The sequence below is a fragment of the Telmatherina bonti genome (genome assembly GCF_933228915.1).
Source record: "Telmatherina bonti genome assembly, chromosome: 23".
NCBI lineage: Eukaryota > Metazoa > Chordata > Actinopteri > Atheriniformes > Telmatherinidae > Telmatherina > Telmatherina bonti.
The window spans coordinates 21602951-21616549 of NC_136632.1; the positions used below are offsets into that span (position 1 = coordinate 21602951).

Genomic DNA, 13599 nt, shown 5'->3' on the forward strand with positions numbered 1-13599 from the left:
ACTGCAGTACGTGGGGAATCCGCTTGGTTGGAGGAGTCATAGTGGGAGTAAAAACTACAATAATGGCTGCAGGCTCCTCCTCTCCCCCCACAACCAGTCCCTCCTCCAGTCCCGCTCCTTCCTCCCTTTCCAAAGAAAACATCCTCCTCCTCACTTCCAGGCGTCGACGAAACTTCAAAGCGAGCGTCGCAGTTTACAATCCCGTAATTAACATTATAAAACCGGCTGATGCTGCAGGGTGAAGGAGCGCGTGAAGTTCCTGCAGATAAAACTTTCAGAACCGCGTCGGGACCATGAGCTGGATTTACTAACTGAAGGTAGGAAAAACTTCCATTCCTCCTCTTCGTCACGGTCCACAGCGTGGACATGGAAGAGTCACGACGAGCCTGAGCACTAAAAAGCTGTTCTGTAGAGGGTCTCTAGAGTTTAAACTACATGTTTCTCTACAGTCTAAAACGGCGTGAGCAGGGCCGGATTAAAAGTGCACAGGCTCCAGGAGCCAGAGTAATCCAGGGGCCCCCTTTCCCACCGCAACATTGTGAAAATTGTGAATGATACACTGTGAAACGACATTTCTAACCTCTTTCAGCCAGTGGTACCAATAGCAACGCACTGGACACTGTGGTGTAACTATCTGGCTTTTATGTACATTTTGTTTTATGTCCAAACTTCTGGTGTTTTTCCTACGTGGGCCCTACATGGGCCCCCAATGGTTGTTGGCCCCTGGGCCTGTAGCCATAATGCCCATTGGATAATTCGGCCTTGAATAACATAAATAACCACTTATGACAAACAAACAGGGGTGTCAAACTCCTGTCCTGAAGGGCCGGTCTCCGGCAAGTTTCTAGCTCTCTAGACAGTTTAAAACTGCATGAGTGGTCCTTTTTTTAAAGGGGGTTGCAGGCAGGCAGACTTTCATAAAGCCGTAAAATGACGTATAGTCGTGACGTCACTGAGTGTTCAAAAGTATGGATTTGTTTTCTAGTTTAATGAATTTATTTTACCCAGAACCAGTGCTTTAAGTGGAACAAAATAAGTGCTTGTACTCCCTTAATGAGTGAGTTTGTCATGCAGATATGGGACAAAACCATGGGTGATACTTATATGTAGATCTATAAATTGGTCTGTAGATTAATAGTTTTATAGCAAAGAAATTACAAAAAAAAACAAACACAGCAAGTTCTAAATCAAATCCACATTTTGCCAGATTCAAAGTGCCATGGAGACACTTTTATGAACCTCAAGCCTCATTGCATTAGAAATAACACTGAAAAGTAAATACATAAACTTAAAGTTCAGTAACCCTTTCAGGTATGATATGATTTTTTTTTTTTTAAATGCAACATTTTTCACATTTTTGGGGAAAAAAAAAAAAAAAACACTGAAGTAATTTATTTACAAAAAATACTCTCCTTATTCATGTATATGCAATTTCACTTTATTTATAAAGCCCTTTAAAACAACCAGAGTTGAAACAAAGTGCTGTACACAATCGGCCAAAATAAAAACTGAATAAAACAGTTCAAATACAAATAAATAACACAGTAAAACAGGTCATACAAGGAATACGGAATTAAAACAATAAAACAAACTAAATAAATAGTAAGTAAAAACAAATAATAAAAATAAACTAGAGCACACTGATCAGAAACTTTCTTACGTTGGGTAAAGGCCAAGGAATAAAAATGGGTTTTAAGTTGAGTTTAAAGAATGGACAGGGAGGAGGTTTGTCTAATGTGGAGGGAAGCTCATTCCACAGTTTTAAAGAAAAAAGCTTAATAGGTCCCCACTACAGGGCCACTATGCATGAAAGGGTTAAAAACATAAAAAGTTCTACATTTAGACTTATTTAGCTTATTACCAGACTAATTTAACAGTGTATTACTATTTCCTCTGTGAAATATGTTTTTCACAGCATTAGGCCTGGTCCATGCCTCTTAGTAATTAATTCATTCATTCATTCATTTTCTGAACCGCTTAATCCAATTCAGGGTCGCGGGGAAGCTGGAGCCTATCCCAGCTGGCTTTGGGCGACAGGCAGGGTACACCCTGGACAGCTCGCCAGTCCATCGCAGGCCTCTTAGTAATATTATCTTTAATCTAGAAATAATCTTCAGAAACTCAAACTACTGACCAGCCATACACTTAGTTTGCAGCATCTGACCTTCATTGTCTGGTGTAGCAAATGACTGTTAAGTAGTACTACTGTCACCGCTCCAGTTTGTAACATTACAGCTGCCATAGTTTTTTTTTCCTCCACTTTTCCTCTCATTCAAAGCATGTCCACTTCAATGCAAACACAGACAAGTGAACAACGTGAAGTGCAGCGTGACGTTGTGGGCTACAGCAAGCATTGTGCGTCTAAACCGGTCTTAACAATACATTTCTTTTAAGGCCACTTTTTATTTTTAATTTCTTTATTAAAATCAACAAATATAGGTTGTAATATGTGGTGAAGTCGCAGGAGGGTATACCGATTGCTGAAGAAAAGCCGGTTAAAGTCCTATAAAAAAGTCCTGTAAAAAAAAAAAAAACTCCCGATATGCACTGTACGGTGTAAAAAAAATAGTCCCGGTACACAAAGGGATAGAATTTAAAAGTGCCGATACTGCGTACCGCTGCATACCGGCCCACTTAAAGCACTGCCCATAACTAGAAAGAGGCGGTAAAACAAAGTCTTTATATTGACTCGTTTCACATTTACTAAAGTACATGTTTCATATATCTTCATACTATGGTATTACATACTTAAAGTTGCCCGCCATGTAAATATACTTGGAACACTACTCCCAAAAAACTGGGGCATAAGAGCTAAATAGATTACAAGCAACGCATTTAAACTAGTATTTTATTGTCAGTAGAAAATTAAAAACATTAGGCTATGGTTGTGTACACCATTTGTTTTTTTTAAGCAAGCACACACACATACAGAATCCTGACGTATATCTGACAAATAGGAAATTATTCTCATAGTTATTTTTTCTGTTCCTTTTTATGTTTTTATCTTTGTACTAAATTTGGTATTGCACTTGGAAAAACTGTGAAGTAACAGTTGAGGGGACTGGTATACCTGGACGCCAGTCCATCAAAGGGCCAACAAACAACATTCACACTCACATCTATTCCTTGTGAAAATGTAATATAGAGAGGCCACTGTCCAAACTGCCCTCCACCAGGGATTGAACCAGCAATCCTCTTGCTGTGAGAATGCAGTGCTACTCACTACACCACTGTGCAACCTGACATGCGGATGTTTTTATATGAATTGGTAAATGGACTGTACTTAGAGCGCTTTTCTAGTTGTATGTTGACCACTTTGACGTTTCATGTCACAAACACTCATTATTGTTACTAAAGTACGTGTTTTACCAGTCATGTGCAATAGGATAGCTCATGGTGATCAAGAATTGGCAGAAGTTCTACAAGCTGCAGGTTCAATTCCCTGTAAAGGAGTTGTCCATATGCTTTTATCTTTTTCAATTTGGCCAGTGGACCTTAAAAGTGATGTTTTGAATCATACGTTTTCAACCGAGGTGATCCACGTGCATCCCTACTGTAAACTGTCTGGAGCCAAATGAACTTTAAAACAATATTCACACATTGAGCTGATGGTTGAAGACCTGGTGTGTCTATGGTGGTTGGATTGAACCTTCCTTTGGATGTAAGATTTTTTTTTTTACTTTTGTTGTAAACTAAGTAGACGAAGAAAGGTTCCAAAGTGAGCAAAAGTCTGTGTGAGGATATCTCAGGGTGATGGAGAACTGACTGGAGATCAATAAGCTGCTGGTTCCACTACCTGTTAGGATCAAAGTGAACAGACTTTAGAGCTCAATCAATTAATGGTTGTAATTCTTCAGAGTTCCAGTGAAAAGCTTCAACATCAAAACATCACCTGTCTTAAGTTGTCTCATGTTGAAGATGGTTGATTTTAAAAAACTTTGATGGTACCAGTAATCAGTCTGATTGCTGAAATCATAAGGTTTGATCTCACCACAGAGCTTCCTTCTACCTAATTGAGCTATTCTGCCTTCACTATTTATTTTTAATTTGACTAAAAAAAAAAAATCAGGAAACTTTGAAGCTAAAAATTCCTCATCTTCCTACCTGGGAGTTGAACTTGCAGCTTGCTGAACTTCATCACCCTAAGCTTACCTCTCACACAGTACAACTGTCTTTGGAGCATCTCTAACTCTTTCATTTGCCGTCCGAAGTTCTAAAGTCTTACCACTGTAAGATTTGGTCTCATGGCCGCACACACTCTAGGTGTGTAGACTCCTTCTTCTAACGTCTGAGCTGCTCAGTCAGACATTGGGGTTGTACATCTGGGAGGTTTTCTACTTCAGTTTAATCACTGGGTTTTAAAATGAAGTGTAATGTATGAACACGTGATGCAAACAGGGCAACTTGAACTTGCAGTTTGTTGACCTTTTTACCAGTTTTCCACCACTCTGAGCTAACCGCCCAACAAGTTTCTACCCCTTTGGAACCTTTCAGTCCTTCATTTGGCAACTAAAGTTAAAAAAATCCCACAAAATGGAAGGTTTGACCACCACCACCACAGACAAGCAAGGTGTTCAACCAGCAGCAGAAGCTACTCTCCCAGACATTCTGAAAAACTCTGAAAGTCTTTTAATTTTTATTTTTGGCCATTAAAAATAAACATCCTCTGTGATCTTGAAACACAGAGGAGGAACTGAACCAGAGACGTTTATTTCCAGTTGCGGCTTACTATCAGTTTGAGCTTTCCAGTTACAGCTTTACTCCGGTTCATGAGCTGAATTTGATCAGTCTGTACGTTTACATGGGAGTTTTAATTCCTGTTAAATTCAGAATAAAAGTTAACTCCACTTTAAACTGATGGAAAAACAACCATGGAAACACTTAATTTCGAATGCAAATTTCTATTCGGAATTAAACTTAATTCCAATGTAAGTGACTGGTTTATTCACATTTTAATTGAGAACTATTTAATTCCTCTGTCATGTAAACCTTAATTCTGCTCTAAGTTAATTCTGGTCGCTCTGCACATGCTTGTTACCTTGTCCCGTCCCGATGACGTGCGTCGTTTTGCCTCCCGTGTTCAGCAGACTATCTTTCTTCTCCTTCTCAGCTGCTGCAAAAAGTGAAGTAGTATGCTCGTGTTGAGCTGGTACTTCAAATTTATCATAAGAATAGCGACGAAACTGGTACTTATTATGTAGTTTTTACAAGTTACTACTGAAAAGATGAGAAGCAGGGAGCCAACTTTATTTCCGGTTTACGTCATATGTCTCGTGCACCCTCTGTCCAATCAGAACCCTTCCCAACCCGCCGCTCTAAAAAGGAATTGATTGAGGATGTGTTTCATGTAAACCTTCATTCAGAATTATTTTCATTGAAACTTATAAACTGATAGGATATGTTTATTCTAAATTATTAATTCCAAATTAAAAAAACATCATGTAACCATACCCATTGATAACATTCAGTAAGGTTTTTCCTCTTAACAGCTGAGCTACTCAGTCAAACATCAGTTTGGTCATCTTTTAATGCTCATTGACTTATTTTTGCCTTTAAACAAGTCTCTCAGTCCCAAACAAAGTTTTTGGTGGCTGTGAGACTTAAACACAATTTATGTGATTTTTACAGCTCAGAGCATTTTCAAGGTTTCCTTGGTGCCTCTTCTTACATTCAAGTTTGCATGTTAAACTGGGGAACATTGTTCTGAAAATGGGAACCATTATGACATCTTTTCAGTCTTCATTTAAAAGCTGGACTTCAGACTTCAGCCGAGTCAACATTGAAGTTTTCTTTGGATGCAGGAGTAAAATTCCTCTAGTTGTCTGAGGACTAAACCCAGAACTTTGACTACACCTGGAGCTGAAGGTCCATCTGAAGACCATTCTGGGGTAGTTTTTAAAGATTTGTGGGGAACATAGTGAAAGTTTTATGTGTCCCATATGAACTGCTCAGAAATCCTCCATCCTTTGTTCTTCCACTTCTGATGTAAAAGCTTCGTATAAATGGTTTGAGGAGTCATACCAAGACAATAGTTCCTATTACATATGTTCCCACCATGCATGTCATGGACAAGTGTAGATGCAGACATACATGCACACAACTTGTCTTATTTGATCATTTTCAGTACACGCTGACTTGTCCTGCATAAATTTCAGCAGTTTTGAAACATGATTTATAGATTAATTGTGTCGTCCTTGTGTTTTACAGATAAACCAGCAGGACTTCTGTTTATCTGCACGTTGTAGTGGTAAGAGTACTTTATCTTTGTTGCATTGATCTTCAGCTGTTTAGTTATTGTGACACTTCATCACTGTACTTGGATTAAACTTTTTACAGTTCATCTCTTCAATCATGGCTCGTGGTTGCATCTGCTGTGTGAAATACATGCTGTTCCTCTTCAACCTTTTCTTTTGGGTAATTACTCCACACTGAGTCAGAAAATGTTCTTTAATCATTACTAGAAATCAGCAGTAAGATCAACACACCAATTAAAGCTTTTTTTTAATTTTTTTAAAATTGTGAAATCAGCAGGAAGTTTGTTTCCTGTGTGTGTTTCAGCTGGGCGGCTGTGGATTGTTGGGTGTAGGCGTGTGGCTGTCGGTTTCTCAGGGCAGCTTTGCCACCTTGTCCCCCTCCTTCCCCTCGCTCTCTGCCGCGAACCTTATCATCACCCTTGGTACTGTTGTCATGGTGACAGGATTCCTAGGTTGCCTTGGTGCCATCAAGGAGAACAAGTGCCTGCTGCTGAGTGTGAGAACATTATAATCAGTAATGTTGTATTCAGGTACAATGGGGAAATATAAATGCTGCCATATTTATCAGCTTTTAATGTCTGACATAATTTTTTTTTTTTAAAATCAGTTCTTCATCGTTTTGTTGATCATCCTTTTGGCTGAGCTAATCCTCCTCATCCTTTTCTTCGTCTACACAGACAAGGTATGACTGTATTTCTTTCTGGTGGTTTCCCACTGAAGGCCTCCTCATGATCCACCTGTCTTTCTAGGTGAGTGAAAATGCAAGACAAGACCTGAAAGAAGGGCTGGTGCTCTTCAACACTGATAACAACGCTGGTCTGAGGGATGCATGGAACACAATACAGGGAGAGGTATATCACACACAATGTTTAATAATACTTTATTTATAGCTCTGGATCATTATTTCCTCAGCTCAGTCTTTTTTTTTTTTTTTTTTAAATCATGTAATCAAACAAACTGTCTGCAGTGGAAGTGTTGTGGCGTGATGAACCACAATGACTGGTATGCCGCCCTGCATGAGAACGTGGTTCCTGACAGTTGTTGCCAGCAGGTTTTCCCAGGCTGTGGACGCAACACCTCAAACACCTTCTGGACGCGGGTGAGTCAAAAGTCTTCATTTTTTTCTTGTACACGGAGCCTGTAAAAGACAAGAAAAACTTAACTGAAACATAACAAATAACATGGCACATACAAGTACAGGTGGTCCTCTGTTTATGAACAAGTTCCGTTCTTATGTGGCGTAACCTAAAATTTTGCGCAAGATGGATTTTTACCTTTACATACCCTCTAAACATCCCCTTAATCACTAAATAACTACCTTATTTTCACGACCATAAGGCGCACCGTACTAAAAGGTGCAGTCTCAGTTATGTGCGCCCTTTCTGTATTTAACACATACATAAGGCGCACCTGACCATAGGGCGCAAGTTTTATATACCTGTACAATCCACACCCACACTCCCCCCTTTAACATTCTAAATGCACACAAGCATACAAGTATGCCTTTTTAAAAATAGAGCAGGAGCAAAACTGAGTTTGGTTGTGCTTTATTTAAGTATTAATTACAAAGTACTAACATTTTTTTAATCAATCAATCATCAATAGGCGCAGGCATGGTAAAACACACGGATAAAACAAGCACACAAGTGTGTGCGTATTTAAAAATAGACCGGGACCAAAACTGAGTTTGGTACTCACATTTTTTTACCGGTAATCATCATCAGTCAAACCCATTAAAGTCCTCATCCTCTGTTTCTGAATTGAACAGCTGCGCTAAATCTCCAGCAAACATGCAAGCTTCACTTCCTTCACTGTCAGAGTCACTTTCCGTGCCGTGCGGCTCCTCTGAAATGATGCCGGCTTTTGCGAAAGCGCGGACAACAGTCTAAGCAGGGAAGCCCAGACTTCCCTCCCCCCAGCCACATTTGCCAACTCTGTGGGGGGGGGGGGGGGTTCCAGATGTTCCCAGGCCAGCTGAGAGACATAATCCCTCCAGCGTGTCCTGGGTCTTGCTCGGATCACCTCCCAGACAAACGTTGAGCAGGCATCCTGACAAGATGCCCGAGCCATCTCAACTGGTTCCTCTTGATGCGGAGGAGCAGCAGCTCTACTCTGAGCCCCTCCCGGCTGACCGAGCTCCTCACCGTATCTCCTAGGGAGAGCCTGGTCACCCTGCGGATGAAACTCATTTCGGGTGCCTGTATACGAGCTATCATTCTTTCGGTCACGACCCACAGCTCATGACCATAGGTGAGGGTAGGAACGTAGATCGACTGGTAAATTCAGAGCTTTGCCTTCCGGCTCAGCTCCTTCTTCACCACGACAAACCGGCGCACAGTCCACATTACTGCAGATGCCGCACCGATCCGTCTGTCGATCTCACGCTCCATCCTTCCCTCACTTGTGAACAAGACCCCGAGATATTTAAACTCCTCCACTTGAGGCAGGACCTCACTCCCGACCCGGAGAGGGCAAACCACCCTATTCCGGCTGAGGACCATGGTCTCAGATTTGGAGGTGCTGATTCCCATCCCAGCTGCTTCACACTTGGCTGCGAATCGCTCAAGCGAGAGCTAGCAATCACGGCCAGATGAAGCCAACAGGACCACGTCATCCGCAAAAAGACCCAATCCTGAGGCCACCAAGTCGGATCCCCTCAACACCTTGGCAGTACCTGGAAATTCTGTCCATATAAGTTATGAACAGAATCTGTGATAAAGGGCAGCCTTAGCAGAGTCCAACCCTCACTGAAAATGAATCCGACTTAATACCGGCAATGCGGACCAAGCTCTGACACCTGTCGTACAAGGACCAGACAGCTCGTACAGGGGGGCTCCATTACCCCCCGGGGGACATGGTCAAACGCCTTCTCCAGGTCCACAAAGTACATGTAGACTGGTTGGACAAACTCCCATGCCCCCTCCAGGACCCCAAAGAGGGTATAGAGCTGGTCCACTGTTCCGCGAGAAAAACCCCACTGCTCCTCCTCAATCCAAGTTTTGACTACCCAACAGACCCTCCTCTCCAGGACCCCTGAAGAGACCTTACCAGGGAGGCTGAGGAGTGTGATTCCCCTGTAATTGGAACACACCCTCCGGTCCCCCTTCTTAAAAAGGGCCCCTTCTTAAAAAGGGGGACCACCACCCCAGTCTGCCAATCCAGCTGCACTGTCCCTGATGTCCACGCGATGCTGCAGAGGCGTGTCAGCCAGGACAGCCCCACAGCATCCAGAGCTTTAAGGAACTTGGGGCAGAGCTCATCCCCCTCCCTGCCAGGGCCTTGCCACAATGGAGCTTTTTAAACCACCTCAGCAACTTCTGCCCCAGAGAAAGGAGAGTCCACCCCTGAGTCACCCAGCTCTGCTTCCTCATCGGAAGACATGTTGGTAGGATTGAGGTCAAAGGCAAAAAAATCGGACATGGGAGGTCTGCAAGGCCATGGAGAATGACTTCCAGACAGCTTTGAGGTAATTCTGGTCCACCATACTGCGACTGAGGGGGTAGCATTGCTTCCTCCAAACTGTGAACTGAAGCGATGGGTAGCTGCTGACCTCAAGTCAGGACACTGTGGGTTGGGGGAGGATATACTTCCAAGACTTCTTCAATCCTACTAAGACATCTTTTGGTGAGGAAGCAGAGCTGGAGGACTCAGGGGTTGACTCTCCTATCTTTGGGGCTGAAGTCGCTATGGTGGTTTAAAAAGCTTTTTGCTGGCTAGGCCCCAAGGGGGGCGATGAGATGTGCCCAGAGTTCCTTAAGGCTATGTATGCTGTGGGGCTGTCCTGGCTGACACACCTCTCCAGCATCGTGTGAACATCTGGGACAGTGCCTTTTGGACCAGCAGACTGGGGTGGTGGTCCCCCTTTTCAAAAATGAGGACCAGAGGGTGTGCTCCAACCACAGGGGGTTCACACTCCTCAACCTCCCCAGTAAGGTCTATTCAGGGGTCCTGGAGAGGGTCCATCGGGTAGTCAAAACTTGGATTGAGGAGGAGCAGTGTGGTTTTCGTCGCAGTCGCGGAACAGTGGACCAGCTCTATACCCTCTTTGGGGTCCTGGAGGGGGCATGGGAGTTTGCCCAACCAGTCTACATGTGTTTTGTGGACCTGGAGAAGGCATTCGACCGTGTCCCCCGGGGGCTCCTGTGGGGAGTACTCCGGGAGTATGGGTACCGGACCCCCTTGTTTGTCCTTGTACGACAGGTGTCAGAGCTTGGTGCACATTGCTGGCAGTGAGTCGGATTAATTTTCAATGAGGGCTGGATTCCGCCAAGGCTGCTCTTTCTCGCCGATTCTGTTCCAGGCACTGCCGAGGTGTTGAGGGGATCGGGTTTGGTGACTTCAGGATTGGGTCTTTTTGCGAATTATGTGGTCCTGTTGGCTTCATCTGGCCGTGTTCTCTAGCTCTCACTTGAGCGATTTGCAGCTGGGAATCAGCACCTCCAAATCTGAGACAATGGTCCTCAGCCGGAATAGGGTGGATTGCCGTCTCCGGGTCGGGAGTCAGGTCCTGCCCCGAGTGGAGGATTTTAAATATCTCGGTCTTTTTCACGAGTGAAGGAAGGATGGATCGGTGCAGTGTCTACAGTAATGTGGACTCACTGCCGGTCTGTCGTGGTGAAGAAGGAGCTGAGCCAGAAGGCAATGCTCTTGATTTACCAGTTGACCTATGTTCCTGTTGAGGGATCGATTCCAGGCTTCCCCTGAAATGCCGAAGTGTCCTAGGGCAAGACACTGAACCCCAAACTGCCCCCCGATGTGCCTATCGGGGTATGAGTGTGTTGGATGAGTGTGTGTGTGTGAATGGGTGAATGTGACAACTAGTGTAAAGTGCTTTGAGTGGTCTGTATGACTAGAAAAGTGCTATAGAAGTACAAGTCCATTTACCATTTACCATTCCTGAGCTGTGGGTTGTGACCGAAAGAACGAGATCTCGTATACAGGCGGCTCAAATGAGTTTCCTTCACAGGGTGGCCGGGCTCTCCCTTCGAGATAGGGTGAGGAGCTCCGTCATCCAGGAGGGGCTCAGAGTAGAGCCGCTGCTCCTCCGCATCAAGAGGAACCAGTTGTGGTGGTTTGGGCATCTTGTCAGGATGCCTCCTTGACACCTCCCTGGTAAGGTTTTCTGGGCATTTCCCAGCAGGAGGAGACCCCGGGCAAGACCCACCCATCTTCTACCGCTTATCCAGGGTCCGGTTGTGGAGGCAGCAGCCTAAGCAGGGAAGCCCATACTTCCCTGACCTTAGCCACATTTGCCAACTCTGCGGGGGGAATTCCCAGGCAAGCCGAGAGATATAATCCCTCCAGTGTGTCCTGGGTCTTCCCCGAGGTCTTCTCCCAGAGAGACATGCCTGGAACACCTCACCAGGGAGGCTTCAACTGGTTCCTCTCAATGCGGAAAACAGTGACATTACATAATAGCGACATGTAAAGGGTCAGAATAAATTGAATCTGTACATATGTGGTAGTTTGGATGTAAAGTTGTGAAACAAAGTATGTGTCATGTTTTTATAGTTGTTTTTAAGAGGGCTTCTTTTCCCCCTAAAGTCCCATTAAATGTAAAAATGTACTCAACAGAATGTTCTACAACAAGAAATTATAACTTTTACATGTAAAAGGAAAGCTTCCATTAACTTATCCTTTGATCTGTGTCATCTCTAATCAAGGTCTTGTGTGTTTTCAGGGTTGCTATGAGAAGGTAGAGGAGTGGCTGGATGACAACAAACACCTTCTGGGAACCATTGCAATGTGTGTCTTGGTCATACAGGTATGCATATGTTTTAACCAGACTCCGAAGCCCTAAGTATATCACCATGCAGCTCTGAGTAACTATTGTTTCATTTCTCCAGCTGCTTGGCATGGCTTTTTCCATGACGCTCTACCAACAGATCCACCGAGCAGGGAAAAAGTATGAAGCCTGACGGGGATTAACAGAATTTAGCTTGGGTACATCAAATATGTCATCCCTGTTCTTTTAGTAAGAATAAGCCAGTTACGTGTGCCACTCACATTTTTCATCTATGCACTCAGTTATTGTTGTGAATAGCATTTAAAGTAGTTTTGTATGTTTAATTTTATAATTTCATGTTTGCTTCTCTTATATAAAATTATTTGAGGATGAGTCTGTAAAGACCAGAACAGAGAGAATACATTGACGCTAGATGGTTGTTTGAAGCCATGCCTGTGGATTCTGTAACTGTTGTGTACTAACATGTTCATTAAAGGCACATCTTCATTAGGAAAAGAATGGTTGTTGTGTGATTAATTTAACTGTCTGCACTCACTAAAGAGCTAAATGTGTTTTACTAGGAGGCTCTTCTCTTCCTAAACATTTTATTGGGGTACAGCATCTCTGTCCCAGCATCTATGGGATCAAGGACTGTCATCCAATTGTCCAATAACCCAGTGTTTCCCAGTCCAGGTCCTCAAGACCCCCTGCCCTGCATGTTGTTGACATGTTCCTCCTTCAAAACACCTGAGTCAGACTGCTGAACTTTCTCATTGAGTTGTTTGCAGCCTGTTAAGCCCATTATTTCATTCAGGTCTGTTAAAGCAGGGTCACCAACAAAACATGCATGGCAGGGGGTCCTGAGGACCTGGATTGGGAAACACTGGGTTATTGGATGACCAGCAGTCCTTCATCCCAAAAGGAAAATGGCCACAATATTCCTGTTGTTCTAGAAAAATGGAGCTCAAACGTATGCAGTGTTTGTGTTTCCGGACATACCTTTACTGATCTTTAGCTGTCAGAGACTTTTTCCACTCTTAGAAGTCCGTAGTTTTATCATTATCATAGACAATGTTGCCTTTGACGACAACGTAACGGATGAAATCCTGATGTCCTCCCAGCTGGTAAATCAGGTGCTCCCACCTACAACCGCAGAGAAAAACACCATATAAACATGTAAAGCCAGCAGAAAAAAATTCAGTAATGTTCTCAATCCCCTCCGTGTGACTCCATGTCTCATGTACTGCAGATAATCAAGGACAAACTATTGTATGATCGAGAGGAGGGCAATTGAGTTTGGTCCTATGAAGGGTGCAATCCTGCAGGTTTTCAATCTACATATATACACCATACACACACATACATATACATATATATATATATATACATATACATATATACACATATATATACACATATATATATATACATATATATATACATATATATATATACACATATATATACACATATATATACACATATATATACATATACATATATATACATATACATATATATACACATATATATACACATACATATATACATATACATATATACATATACATATATACATATACATACATATACATATACATATATATACATATATATACA

General features: G+C 42.9%; 2 protein-coding genes across 2 annotated transcripts in view; one reads left to right on the plus strand and one right to left on the minus strand.

The window, feature by feature from the left end:
* The first annotated feature begins 141 nt into the window (after positions 1-141).
* LOC306773107 (tetraspanin-9) lies at positions 142-12445 on the plus strand. The gene is made up of 9 exons (XM_079262836.1): positions 142-317; positions 6208-6247; positions 6337-6414; positions 6559-6750; positions 6862-6936; positions 7004-7105; positions 7222-7353; positions 11935-12018; positions 12101-12445. The coding sequence occupies exons 3-9, from the start codon at positions 6352-6354 to the stop codon at positions 12170-12172; spliced, it is 720 nt and encodes a 239-aa protein (XP_079118962.1). The 5' UTR covers positions 142-317; positions 6208-6247; positions 6337-6351; the 3' UTR covers positions 12173-12445.
* Positions 12446-13016: 571 nt separating this feature from the next.
* The window catches only part of amdhd1 (amidohydrolase domain containing 1), a gene marked incomplete at both ends in the record, with an annotated part of 9461 nt that continues 8878 nt past the window's right edge, over positions 13017-13599 (minus strand). The window contains one exon of the mRNA XM_079262969.1: positions 13017-13122. Coding sequence (XP_079119095.1) covers positions 13017-13122 — 106 coding nt within the window. The remainder of the gene's footprint in view (positions 13123-13599) is intronic.

Bases quoted from the DNA above. Each gene is read 5' to 3' on its own strand.
- LOC306773107 (XM_079262836.1), top strand. From the start codon at position 6,352: ATGGCTCGTGGTTGCATCTGCTGTGTGAAATACATGCTGTTCCTCTTC. The intron at 6,415-6,558 runs GTAATTACTCCA...TGTGTGTTTCAG, and splicing joins TCTTCAACCTTTTCTTTTGG to CTGGGCGGCTGTGGATTGTT. The intron at 6,937-7,003 runs GTATGACTGTAT...CTGTCTTTCTAG, and splicing joins TCTTCGTCTACACAGACAAG to GTGAGTGAAAATGCAAGACA.